The sequence below is a fragment of the Triticum dicoccoides genome, chromosome 7B (assembly GCF_002162155.2).
Source record: "Triticum dicoccoides isolate Atlit2015 ecotype Zavitan chromosome 7B, WEW_v2.0, whole genome shotgun sequence".
Classification (NCBI taxonomy): Eukaryota; Viridiplantae; Streptophyta; class Magnoliopsida; order Poales; family Poaceae; genus Triticum; species Triticum dicoccoides.
This window is the reverse complement of record NC_041393.1, coordinates 616,624,704-616,638,565: the sequence shown is the minus strand read 5'-3', so window position 1 is coordinate 616,638,565 and position 13,862 is coordinate 616,624,704. Positions and strand designations below refer to the sequence as shown.

Here is a 13,862-nt window from a genome sequence, read left to right as displayed (position 1 = left end):
GCAAGAATGGATCTCTATTCTATGTAAGATAGGAATCGATCCTTCACATTTCAAAGAAAAAGAAGTATTAGCCTAGAGTTTCCTAGTAGAGATTAAAATACATGCCACCTCACTTAATATGATTTTCCTCCTATCTTAGGAAGCAAAAGGAGGCCTTAGTGGTAATAATCCTTTATGATCTTATTCGCAAAAAAAGAGATATTTTCTGATTTTTTTTCTGGAGGCCTTAGTGGTAATAATCCTTTATGTTCTTATTCGCAAAAAAAGAAATCACTCACGATTTTTTTCTATTCCTATATTATGAAGCAGAAAATGGAGGCCACACAAAGGGACGCCGACCGTGGGGATCGAACCCACGGCCACGTGGTTAAAAGCCACGCGCTCTACCACTGAGCTAGGTCGGCTTTTGTCATTAATAAGGCTGTACAATATTTAATAGTGCACTAGCAAGGTTTTTGGGTCAGAATCAACAGATCAGTACGGTTTTTAGTTCTTGAAGTGTGAAGAGAGTGATCTGGAGGGTAGAAAATGGTTGGAGAAGACAAATATGGTACTATTATGCTCCACATGGATTGGAACAAAGCCTCACCGTTTTCCCCCAGTAACCCCCTACATGACCACCTTTTTTGGTATACCACCAGCACGACACACGCACCAGCCTACCAAAACTGTAACCATCAGACCGTTCTGGCCTACTACCATTAGCTCTACTCAGTGTGTGTCTCAGCGGTTCTCTTCTCTTGAAACCGAGCTCTCCAAAAGCATGGCATGAGGCGCCTGCCTCACCCACCTCAATCCTACTTCCTTCACCATTGCTCAACTCTTGTACGGCGGGAGAAGATGGAACCTCTTGACATGATCTTCCCTCGACCGACAGTGCGACGCAAGCCGCTCCTCGTCCACCTCCCCTGTGTCCGACAACGAGACGCCGTAGCCCAGTAGCTTCCTGACGTCCCTGCCGGTGGGGCTCCGCCACCGGCCGTCCCACCAGGCGTGCGCGAGGAGCGGGGTCAACGCGCACTGGTGCGCCTGGCGGGGGTAGCTCAGGGGCCCCGCGTACCTGCTCCAGGCGTGGCCCCAGCCGGCCTGCGTCGACATCCCGTCGACCAGCAGGTTGTTGTGGATGCTGCTCAGGAACGTGAAGTTTGCGCCCGAGGGCTCATGACCTGACAACGAAACTGTGAGATAGATCAGTTTGGTGATTCTTAGCCTCAACAGGCTGCATAAATGTTTTGAGAGGCAGTCCGAGCGTGTTGATGTTATGTGTGCATCGTGTTTGTTGGCTGCGACCAGCACTGCGATGAGCTGCGCGTAGGTCGTTCCCACACGTCGATACGCTCCGGCGACGACCGCGTGCCTGGCGCTTGAGGCCAGGAAGAAATCGACACTCTGCAGTCTTTGATCCTGGTCTATCTCAACCCTAAACCGGTCTTGACTGGTTTGTCACGCTAGGAAAATAATGATCCCGGACGGGATCACTCTCTACTCTCACTGACTGCATGGGTCCGCATGTCATATCCATCTTCTTTTCCATAATTTTTTATCTCTCTCCGCAAGAGCTGAAAATAAATGGTGACTGGAACAATAATACAAGGTTTGCCACGCCTTAGTCGAAATCAGTGGACACCATGAACCGTAGCATATATATTCTATACTGTCAGAACAAAAAACGAAACGAATATTACAACCAAACAAAAAGAAGATATACACAGGGTAGTAATATTGGATAGTAATTATTACAGGGCAACAATATTTGGAGACTAATAATCATGACATTTAATCATAGCCAATCTTGTACTTTAATACCATAAATCCGGTATAAAATGGCCTGTCCGTTATGTTTTCCTTCAGAACTCACAGAGCAAAGCAACGATCGACAAGTATTTCCTTCAATACAACAACTATCTAAGATGAGGACTAGCCAGATGTTGCTCTTGGTGATCGCCTTCCTTGTCCTAGCATCAGGTACCCATTTGTTCATGTACTACGTTCCTTCAAGATCTCGTCCAAACAAATCTTGGCTAAGTTCTGATCTTCCCTTTTCCTCATGGTGAGATTTTGCAGATGTGCCAACGAAGGCGTCAGCGGGCGTTGAAGGAATCCCTTGTACGACAAGCATTATCCCGTCGCCAAAGCCATGTGATAACAAAAGCTGCAATCAGGCATGCATCGACCGTGTGTGGGTCGGCGGATATGGCGAGTGTGTTGCGGGGGCGTGCAAGTGCCAGCAGTGCACATACATTCCTCCCAAAAATGGAAACTAATTAGCTATGATTGGATGTCATGTTCAACTGAATAATGTGATGAGATCGTAAATGGTGTAGCAACAAGGTTGTTCACAGATAAGCCGTATGAAGAACGGTGAATTTTGTCTTGCTTCTTAAATTATCAGAGACTATAAAGGGAGATATATGATGTTTCACTTAAAACTGTGGTTTATGATGTTAACACTTGAATCATCCGTATGATAGTACTTACTAGAAAAAGGATCTGGTAAAAAAAACACCAAGACATTAGCTTTGCTTTTAGACGAAAAACTATACTCCTTCAGGTAGTACATTGTATCGGCCCATCAGATGGAGAGTGCTCTGCATGGTTGTAACTCGTGAGTTGTACGAGTACTTTTACTTGGCTAACTTCTCCTTGCCACCATGCAATGACCCAATTAAGACGACCAATATACTAGTGTCAGTGCTGGGTTTCATTGGCCTTTAGGTGGTCAAAAGCTGTTTCTTTTCGCGAATAACCGAGCTTTATTTTCCTACTAGTAATTGTGTAAATGTAATGAACGTTGACATTAGATAGAATAGACATTCAAAAAAAAAGACATTAGATAGAATATTAATTGCATGTTTGTATTTGGTGAGGTATTAGTTGCATGTTAATATTTAGTAAGATATTATTTGCGTGAAAAAATTCATATGGAGTGGTTCAATGTGTTTATAACCAAACGTCAGTGATGGGTGATTAGAATATAAACGTGTTTGGTGCTCAACACTAAGCATGTAAGCGTTGTGAACCTTAGAATTAGAGCACATGTACGGATAAAATGGTTTTGATTATCCATTTTTATAGGAGTAGTTAAAAAGCCGTCTCTGATGTGTTATCCAAAAGGGGGAACGAAAAGAATAAAATAAAAAACAGAAGATGGAAAAACAGACAAGAAAGGGAAAACCAGCAGAAAACCACTAAAAATAAAATATGAAAAAAGAACTAGCGAAAACCGTAAAGACCCGAAGAATCCCAAGAAAACATTACAATGAAAATCTGAAAAGTAACAAATGGAAAAGCAGAACACGAAAGGCAGATGTTGTCGGAAAAAAGAAAAAAAAACGAGGAGGTAACGTTAAATTGGCCTCGGCCCATGCGCAACGTGGATTATCTTCGCAGTAAGCAGCATATAGGACGTACCATCATGACGAAATCACTAGTTGAGGAGTACTCCTTGCGGAGATCGCTCCAACTTTTCCAGGTTGTGACAAGTGGCGCGCTGCATGTGCGCCACTTGTCGCAACCTGTGAGTTTTCTCCTTTTCCGTAGATCCGTTTATTCAAAACGTTTTATCTCTTAAACCGTGCGTCCAAATCTCGAACCGCTTTCGCCGTTGGATTCCTCGCGTCGAGATCTTCAAAACTAGATCCCATGTTGATAGGTTTTGACGAACTTTTTTTTCACGAGAAAACCGAACCGGGAACACGGTTTTTTTTCCCTCTCCGAAAGAGGCACGCCCGTGCCTCTCGCGAAAGCACAACTGTGCCTCTCGCGGAAGCAAAACCGTGCCTCTCACGAAAGAAAAAAAACAGAAAAGACATTTTTTCGGTTACCAAGAGGCACGGCCGTGCCTTTCGCGAAAACAAAACCGTGACTCTCGCGGAAAAAAATGCGTTTTTTTGCGCAAAAAATTTATTTTTTCTAAAATTATTTTTGGTCAAAAATCTAGGGAAGGCCGGTAGAAAACCAAAACATCAAAAAAAACCCAGAAAAAAACCGTTTAAAAAGCCGAAAACATGTGCGAAAAAATAAAAAAAAACAAAATCTGGAGGGAGCGTCCAGAGCGCGACACGTGGCAAATGGCTGAGAACGCGCCAAGTGGCGCTGATCGTTGCGAGGCTCTGAAGGAGCGCTCGTTAATTAGTTGCTCCCCCATCACGACACATAACGTGCATCCCTACGGCCCAGAATTAGCGAAGCGATTAAGGCCAAGAATTATAGAAATGGTCGTTTTGTGCGAAGCCCGGGAGAAAAGGTTGCATCCTGATCATCAAATGATCAAATCCATCGCCGGCGGCGCGCGACTGCGAGATTTCATCAACACTCGTGTGGTACGAGCTCTCCTTCGTACGGCGAGACGTGTGGTACGAGCTAGTCTCTGTGCATGAGATGTTGGTGTTTGACTGCCGTTGCTGTTGCTATAGGTGGTGATGAGTTATCTGTCAGCACTCGTACAACCTACGACGCCCGCTGCTCATCCACGATGCCCGGATTCTCCGCGACAATGCCGACTTCCTCATTTGTCTGATCACCAGCGATCTGGCCCTTCTCAAATGGGATAAGTATATTTTTCGTCCTCGAACTTTTCCGAGAATTTAGAAATCGTCCCTCAACTATAAACCGGAGAGTTTTCGTCCCTCAACTATCAAAACCGGATAGTTTTCGTCCCTCGTGCCGCTTCGGACGGTTTTACTCTGAATGAACAGTAAATCGGTGAACAATAAAATCAAAAAAATAGAAAAAAAAATTCTGAAGTTTTACAGCATCGAAGATAATTTGGTGCGCAAGACCTGTGCAAAATTTCAGGGTGTTTCGACATTCAAGCAGCTCGTGGCAAACAAAAAACTATAAATATGTACGTCGGTGAACAGTAAATTTAAAAAAATAGAAAAAATTCAAAAAACTTGAAACATTTTGGCATCAAAGATGCTCGGGTACGCAAGATGCATGCAAAATTTTGTGATCGAATGACATACGAGGAGCTCTAGCCAAAAAAAATAAATAGCACATTTAAAAAAATCTGAGCCAAATTTTGTTTCTTTTTGTCACGAGTTCGTACAATACCCAAACATCACGAAAATTTGCACGCACGTTGGGCACCCAACCCTCTTTTATGCCAAAAAAAATTCATATCACTTTGAATTTTTTTGCTATTTATTTTGAATTTACTGTTCACTGACGTACAAATTTATAGTTTTTTTTACCACGAGCTGCTCGAATATGAAAACACCACAAAATTTTGCACGTGTCTTCCGCACCAAAGTATGTTCCATGCTCTAAAATTTCAGATTTTTTTTGTTGCTATTTTTTTTATTTTACTGTTCACCCCGGACTAAAACCGCTCGAAGCGGCACGAGGGACGAAAACTATCTGGTTTTGATAGTTGAGGGACGAAAATTCTCCGGTTTAGAGTTGAGGGACGATTTCTAAACTTTGGGAAGAGTTCGAGGACGAAAAATATACTTATCCCTTCTCAAGTCGGTGCTGCTCGATCGAGGAGCTGCAGGGTGTACCATTGCTCCTCCTGCAGCATCCAAAATGCGGAGACACTGGCGTTGCCCGCTGCTCCAGTTGCGCCTCCACCATGACAACGTCAAAGTGCGCCAGCGCTAGCACCATGGTAAACCGGCCTACCGGCGCGGACGCAGTCTCGTCGTTAGACGCCTCCTCTGTTGTCCGGTTGTCATCGTCCGGTCTCTCCTTCGACGAGCTTGGGGGTAGACCAGCTTCTGTGCTATCCGCGCGTCGGGTCTGCCAGTTGTTCATGATGTCCGCGATCTCGTGTCAGCGCCGCGACCGAGAGGCACTTCCATCACTGCATGTTGCTCGCGGTCATTGCGTCGGTTGTTGTCGTGGAAGGAGGAAGGAAAGTAGAGGTGCACATGCGGTCATGGATGGAGGAGTAAGCGAAGCGGAGGTGGTGCGGTTTGTGTCGTCCACGAACGTGTTTATATAGCGGGCGCCGGTAAGGCCAAGTGACAATTTGAATGCAGGTGCTCGGAGAAGGTTTCTTGGCCGCCGGGCCTGTTCAATGCCGGGCAGGCAGATACACAAGCAACCGACTTCAATACAGTAGGAATCCGGCCCGTCACCGCGTCCGATTGTGTCGCTCTATGCCGGTATGAATGCGACACGGAGAGCGAGCGAACGCAGCGTGATCACAATCTTGGCAGCCGCGCGTGATTGAATGCCTAGCCTTTGGGTTGGCATGCTGCAATGGCCTGTCATATCCGCGCTCTGGACCGGCATGAATGTGACGCCTAGGTGAAGGCAGAGTTCGAGCGCATGCATTGGTGGCCCCGTTTTCTCGGACTCGTAGGTGATATGACACGAGTTCGGACGCCTGCAAACCTTCCCTGATTTGGTGCCAGTTTACGGGATTTCGAATACGCGTGTATAGTATATTAGAATAAAATCAGTAAACATTTTTTATTAATATTTATCTGATGGGGTGAAGATATGAAATCGGACTCGCGGGATGGATTAAGAACTATACTAAAGAATGCATAGGAGATGACAAAATAAATGGTGTATTTTTCTTATGCCTCCTTTGGTTTGAAGGATTTTTACAGGAATTCTATGGGATAGAAATCACATTTCAAAGAAAAAGAAGTATTAGTCTAACAGAAATATTAACGCCCACGCGTGTGGGCGTTTGCACATCACCCACACGCCTTCATCACCACTTATTTTGCCACGTATGAATAGATGACATCAGCAGAATTTTTTTTTGTTTTCGGCTTAAAAATGTTGTATCTCCTAAATAAAAAGCGAACTAAAAATCTGTCTTCACCATTAAATCCGTCTCGACGAGATCTTCAAAACTAGACCCCATGTTGATATGTTTCAACGAATTTTTTTTTGCTAGAAGTTGCCACGATGTTTACACTGCAGTTGCCATAGGGCTTAAACTAAAGTTGCCATGTGACAATTTTAGTTTGTAGATCATGGCAATTTTAGTATTTTGATGATGGCAACTTCAGTACTTTGACCATGAAAATTATTTTTTATATGAACCATGGCAATTTTACGTGCATGTATCATGACAATTTTAGTTTATGGTTCATGGCAAGTCTAGTTTCTTAATTCCCCGTTTTATAAATGTTAAAATTTACTTTTAAATGTAGAAGAAAATAGCTGAAACATATCATGGCAACTTCAGTGTAAACATCATGACAATTCATATGCAATAGACATTGCAACTTTTAATTCAAAAAATATTTCATCAAAACATATCAACATGGGATCTAGTTTCGGAGATCTCATCGCGAGGGATTTAATGGCGAAAACGGATTTTCAATCGGATTTTTTGTTTAAGAGATAAAACATTTTAAAAACTGAAAATCCAAAAAGATTCCTGCATGCATGCATGCGATGACGTGACAATCTGTTTACAGTAGAGACGTGTGGTGCGTCTCCCTCCTGCCACACATGTGACAGTTAGCGCGACCCTTAGTCTAATGTACAGATTAAGATACATGCCACCTTGATTTTCCATGATTTTCCTCCTATCGTAGGAAACAAAAGGAGGAGGCCTTAGTGGTAATAATCCTTTATGATTTTATCTATTCCTATATGGAGCAAAAAAGGTATCGAACGGCCAGCTTGGTAAGTTAAAAAAAAAAGCAAAAAAAGGAGGCCACAGGAACGCCGACCGTGGGGATCGAACCCACGGCCACACATGCGTCTCCCTCCTGCCACACATGTGACAGTTAGCGCGACCCTTAGTCTAATGTACAGATTAAGATACATGCCACCTTGATTTTCCATGATTTTCCTCCTATCGTAGGAAACAAAAGGAGGAGGCCTTAGTGGTAATAATCCTTTATGATTTTATCTATTCCTATATGGAGCAAAAAAGGTATCGAACGGCCAGCTTGGTAAGTTAAAAAAAAAGCAAAAAAAGGAGGCCACAGGAACGCCGACCGTGGGGATCGAACCCACGGCCACATGGTTAAAAGCCACGCGCTCTACCACTGAGCTAGGTCGGCTTTTACTCATTGTACGACCTGTAAACGATTTTATAGTAATCGCAAGCTTTTTTTGGGTCAGAATCAAGAGATCAGTATGGTTTTACGTTCTTGAACTGTGATGAAGAGAGTGATCTGGAGGGCAGAAAATGGTTGGAGCAGACAAATATGGGATGCTCCACATGGATTGGAACAAAGCCTCATCCTTTTTCCCAGTAACCCCTTACATGACACCTTTTTTGGTATACCACCAGCACGACACGGCAGCCTACCAAAACTGTAACCATCAGATGTGCACTACAAACTCTACATCAGCTCATTGGTGCAAGCGACCAACTGAAACTAAGTGTCTCAGCAGTTCTCTCTAAAAGCATGGCATGAGGCGCCTGCCTCACCCGCCACCATCCTGCACCATTGCTCAACTCTTGTACGGTGGGAGAAGATGGAACCTCTTGACATGATCTTCCCTCGACCGACAGTGCCATGCGAGCCGCTCCTCGTCCACCTCCCCCGTGTCCGACAATGAGACGCCGTAGCCCAGCAGCCTCCTCACGTCCCTGCCGGTGGGGCTTTGCCACCGGCCGTCCCACCACGCGTGCGGAAGGAGCGGGGTCAGCGCGCACTGGTGCGCCTGGCGCGGGCAGCTCAGGGCCCCCGCGTACCTGCTCCAGGCATGGCCCCAGCCGGCCTGCGTTGACAGCCCGTCGACCAGCAGGTTGCTGTGGATGCTGCTCAGGAACGTGAAGTTCGCGCCCGAGGGCTCGTGGCCTGACACGCACAACAAAGTCGCGAAATGGATCAGTTTTGGTGATTCAAGAGGCTCGACGGACTATAGAAATGTTTTGAGGGATGGCCGGAGCGTGGTGATGTAATGCACCATGTCTGTTTGCTGCGGCCAGCGCTGCGATGAGCTGCGCGTAGGTCGTTCCCACGCGTCGATGCGCTCCGGTGATGACCGCGTGCCTGGCGCTTGAGGCCAGGAAGAAATCGACGAAGGCCGCCCACCTCGGAGCTGATCCCCAGTCCCGTGAACGGAAATCCAAGGGCTATACACAACAGAATGAGCGAAATGAGATTTTGTAAAAATCAACGCGGTACATCTATGAAAGATATGTCTGAGCTAGAGTATACGGTCCATGATATAAACTTAATACCCATGGAAATACTAAAGGTTTCAGGCTTTCAGCTAGAATCGCCTATTAGATGATGCAGAAAATGCAGCAAAGACCTTTCAGGTAAGAGTGTAACATACCTTGTCGTTTCCATTCATCTCTAGCTCAAAACTCTTGGCAAACGATTTGTAATCAAAGTAAGTTACCTGCCCAGAACGTATAAATATTCATACCATTTTCTGACATATTACAGCTAAATAACTATGAACACATGAATTCTACCAATGCTCGAGGAAAAGTACGAAGTCCATCTCACCAGTATTCAACCGAAAGCAACTAACCTCTGCGAACTCACTGATCTCTTGCTTCATCTCCTTGACAAATGATGGTGTGTCTGAGACCAATGCCACCCGAGGTGTACCCTTCAAACCAGAAATCTGTATAGCTCTCTGAATACAACTAACTGCAGCAGTTCTTGCTCGTACTGGCCTGGTCAGAAAATCAGTTGTCTTCAGCTTCGGAAATAATATGACAAGGAGTCACAAATAAAGATAATCTGCATGATGCAGGTTGCTGATATTCTAAAGCTGAAAGAGTCGCAAATAAAGATAATCTGCATGAGGTGCAAAGACTTTCAACACCATTATTACCATTCGAATTAATTTGTCTAGCTTCTCAGGTATTCAGAAATCTTTACTATATCCTCTTTGTTATCCTCTTTGTTGCAAATGCTGAGCATGAGATGGCATACTTTGAAGCATTTGTCACCAGATTGGAGAGGACTAAAACTAAATTACACATCAGGAAGAAATAACCAGAGAAAAGGGTTGACTTAAAGTTCCGATCCACAATTTTCAGGTAAGAAGCAGCATATTCCAATGCTACTGATGAACCGGATTTCTTGACATGTGAACATAATGTCAATATCACTATAATTAATGTTGAACAATTATGACAGGTTTCTTCCATATAAGCCGTATAGTGTGTCGTACCTATTGCCCATCATTCGCATGTGCAGAACAATATCTGGACTGGAACCGTTCGATGCCCACTGAACTGCTTTCTGGACTATCTGGGAGGGAGATATGATCACTCGCATAAGTTCTCCAAATGTATTAGGCCTGGCATGTGACGTGCCTAGGGATCCAAAAATTGTTGAAGCAGCAATTTTCATTTCAGGGTGGACATTCTTCAGAAAAAACTGGACTCCAACTGCATCTGTTGTGCCATCAAACCTAACGTCGTGAAGAAGCAACACCTGTCAGCACACTTATTCCTTACACTTAGGTTTCTCAAAAACATTAATAATCAACAGAAACAAAATTCATCTAAGCAAAGATAACAAGAAAATACAAATTGAAAAATAAGCTACTTCGGCGATCAGCAGATGCTTAAGAACGAGGAAGGAAAACAACAGACACTAGTGCAAAATAATTTACGGATAAACATGGAAGAAATGTACTCCCTCTGTTCACTTTTATAAGTCGTTTCAGACAAGTGAAATTGTGCTGTTTTGTACACTATCTGAAACATCTACAAAGCCTTATAAAAGTGAACAGAGGGAGTATAAAAAAATAGCCAATCCAAGACATGGTAATTAGATCAGGGCTGGCCAATTGGGTTTCGTCCAGATAAAACTGCTAGGTCGGTACAGGGGAGACATCAGTCATCATGTCTCTTAATACAGATGGAAACCAAACAAACTTTAAACTCACGTCACCAAACGGTCGCATGGGTAAGGACTAGTCTCCTAGATATTTCATTAACCTTTGGTCCATCTCATGCATCCTATTCCTAACAATCTCTAAATATTTTCCAAAAGGATAATGCAAAGAAGCAAGTAATATCATGGTGCTTATATTTTCATGTCTGCTCAAATCCTTGTTGTGCTAGAGAAGTACACCCTCTGTAAACTAATATAAAACCTTTTAGATCACCAAAGTAGTACTGAGGGAGTACTGATTTTTTATGTACCCAAAATGGAAAAAAAAATATCAGGAAAGGGATAGCAGTCATAAGTTCACAGAACATCACGCTTAATTGCCTGGATTTCTATATACAAAACATTGTAAAAGTGTGCTATTATGTACAAAACGGTAAATGGAATCACAAAAGCAAAAGCACAAACGTTAACAACTTCATATGTCCATAAGTAACCGCAAAGGTATCTCACTCCAATATACGAGACAGGAGATCTAAAGAAAAAATGACAACACAGAACTTGCTTCTGAATTCAACATTGTAGGAACTTCCTATCAACCAGGAAATGAAATGATTAGTAGCTTATGTATCAGGGTTCTAAGTTAACTTGTCTCAGTATCCCCACTACACGTTTGTTTTCTCCAGTTCATTCTTGCGAAAGACCCTTGTGGCATTATGTGTCTCTAGAAGTAAACATAAATGTGTATAAAATTCGCAACATATAAAACCTCATCTAATTTAGTTTTTCTTTTCAGTTCTCTGACTGCAAGTGCATACACACATGGCAATGTAAGGCGACATAGTTGAACAAACTTGTCCATGAAATAGGGGATTAGCTAACAACTTTGTGTTTTACTTAACAGCCCTTTTAAATGAATTGCATCAAAAGTTCTCTGCAAAACATACTAAAAGCTCGAAATCTGATCAGGCCTCGAGGCGAAGAAAAAACAGCTGTAATAAGTCTAACTGATTGTACCAAGTTGCAAGAGCGGTGCTAACCAGATGATTGGATCTTTCCATCTGTTCCAGTCACTGCAAAGAACATTTGTCTCTGATGGATTCTCAAAATCGTCTAACCTCACATTCAGATCTCTACCATGTGTTTGGGCACACCGGTTTTTCCTCCATAAATGCTTGATTTCTCCAGTAGTAAACGAGTGGTCAGTATAAGAAATGTACTGTCCAAATGGATATAATCCCCTGCAAACAAAAGACAAAGGGTAAGAGGACAATCACCACCATTTCTGTGCTACATTGGAATCATTTGCATCACATTACCACACGGATTAACAATAATTATGTTTTGCATGTCTAAAGATGAACCAATTGCTAAATTATGTTTTGCTTGTCTAAAGATACAAGTAGGAAACCCATCATAGATAAATAACAAAAGTAACTGAGTGTGAATGCATATGCCTGGTTTGGCCGATGATCAGGGAGCGGTTTAACATAACACTCAGAGCTGCTGCCGTTAATATCTTGTACATCTCATTGCCAAACCCAGCTTCAGATGCTTTCCCCAACACAAAGCCTTGTTTGCAGAACTCAGCTGCAGGCAGCGACCTAACTCTCGCAGCGCCTGACAAGTTAACCGGAGAAGTAAGCATCGGGGGTGTTGAACCAACCTAGGAACTGCAAGTCTTCCTATTCAAAACTAGCCAGGCTACAGAGGTATACTCTGATTGTTGATGCAGATGAATGGAAAACAGCGCAGCGACAGGTACATTTCAGAGTAGGTTTACTTCGACAAACGAAATGAGAGCTACATTCAGGTAAAGGCGCAGGTAATGCTCAGTTTTCGTCAGTGAGATTCAGCCCAGCTCCATGAGAGAGGGGATTGCAGATCACATTCAGTACTAAGAGGATGAAGCGTGGAATCAAATGTGAGTATTACGCACCGTGGAGCAGGAAGTGGCGCCGAATCAGCTCGCGGACGCGGAGGCTGGCCGCCTCCGTCGACCCCGCGCCGACGGCCTCCTCCCCCATTTCCTCCACCGTCGCGCACGTTGACCCGCCGGCCCCTCCCTCCGAACCAGCCGCCACGTGAGGCGGCACGACATGGAGCTCGTCCGACGAGGCCGAGGCGGGAAGCGGCCCAACGGAGATCTCTTCCGGCGAGGCCGAGGCGGGAGGCGGGTCCACGGAGAGCTCTTCCGAGAAGACGAAGTGGGGAGGCGGGTCAACGGAGAGCTCTTCCGAGAAGGCCAAGTCCGGAGACGAAGAGGATGGTATGCGGGGGTCAGGGCCCTGGTGGCTGAGGAGAAGGAAGAGGGCGGCGGCGGAGACGGCTGCGAGGAGGAAGGCTCGACGGAGCAGGAGCAGCGACGGGCGGCCGCGACGCCATCGCGACATGAAAGCTGGCTGCCAGCCTGCGACTGCGATGCGAGTGTGCGCTGCTGGTGGATCTCGCGAGGTAAGAACATCTCTGTCTCTGCCCCTTCATCTGCAACTAAATCTCCATACCAACCTTTTTTCAAAAAGGATTCAGATCTAATCTAAAAATTTATCAGAAGTGTTTTCGAAAAGGATTCAGACCTAATATAAATAAAAGTTCATCAGAAGTACCAAACACGTTAAACATAAAAAAAGTTATATCAAGTCTCTAGACTCTAGACCACCGAGCGACCACTACTGTTGTCAGAACGAGCCGCCAACGTGTTGCTGTCGTCGCTCCCCTACCGAAGCTGACTCGAGCTTGTCGATGGCAGCCGGGAACTCTTCGAGCATGTGCCCTGGATTTGCGGCCGTCGTTGTTGAACCCTTGAATATATCTGAAGCAACTAACACTGAATCTTGGTGTCGCGCGCATGACAAGGAACCCTAGCCTTGCCGTTCCAATGAGACGACGGGAATCTAGGCCTCGGCGGCTAGGGCAAACGCTCCCCTCCAGAATTCATCGGTGAGCATGTGGATTCCCCTCCTCTCTGCCTGCCGCCACGGCGGCCAGTGGCAGGGAGGGGAATTCTGATGTCTTCGCTTCGACTAGTAGTTTAGTTTAGGTCTTTTTAATCCTCACAAGTGCAGCACTCGGATGGATGGCGACGCTTCTTCTTTGTGTTTGTCTTTCGGGCTATCCGTCAGTTAATCC

The 13,862-nt window shown here is 44.7% G+C and overlaps 1 protein-coding gene and 2 non-coding genes across 3 annotated transcripts; all 3 read right to left on the bottom strand.

Annotated features, from left to right (window-relative positions):
* Positions 1 to 332: 332 nt before the first annotated feature.
* On the bottom strand, positions 333 to 404 carry TRNAK-UUU. Its single transcript has one exon. It is a non-coding gene; the product is annotated as a tRNA-Lys (tRNA).
* Positions 405 to 7,910: 7,506 nt separating this feature from the next.
* TRNAK-UUU lies at positions 7,911 to 7,982 on the bottom strand. The gene has a single exon. It is a non-coding gene; the product is annotated as a tRNA-Lys (tRNA).
* A 150-nt stretch (positions 7,983 to 8,132) lies between these two features.
* On the bottom strand, positions 8,133 to 13,170 carry LOC119341532. The gene is made up of 8 exons (XM_037613403.1): positions 12,673 to 13,170; positions 12,191 to 12,353; positions 11,774 to 11,974; positions 10,066 to 10,308; positions 9,415 to 9,562; positions 9,214 to 9,279; positions 8,839 to 9,007; positions 8,133 to 8,729 (listed from the first exon to the last, which is right to left on the bottom strand). Exons 1-8 carry the CDS (start codon positions 13,124 to 13,126, stop codon positions 8,380 to 8,382), a joined length of 1,794 nt encoding a protein of 597 aa, XP_037469300.1. The 5' UTR covers positions 13,127 to 13,170; the 3' UTR covers positions 8,133 to 8,379.
* Between the last annotated feature and the right edge of the window lie 692 nt (positions 13,171 to 13,862).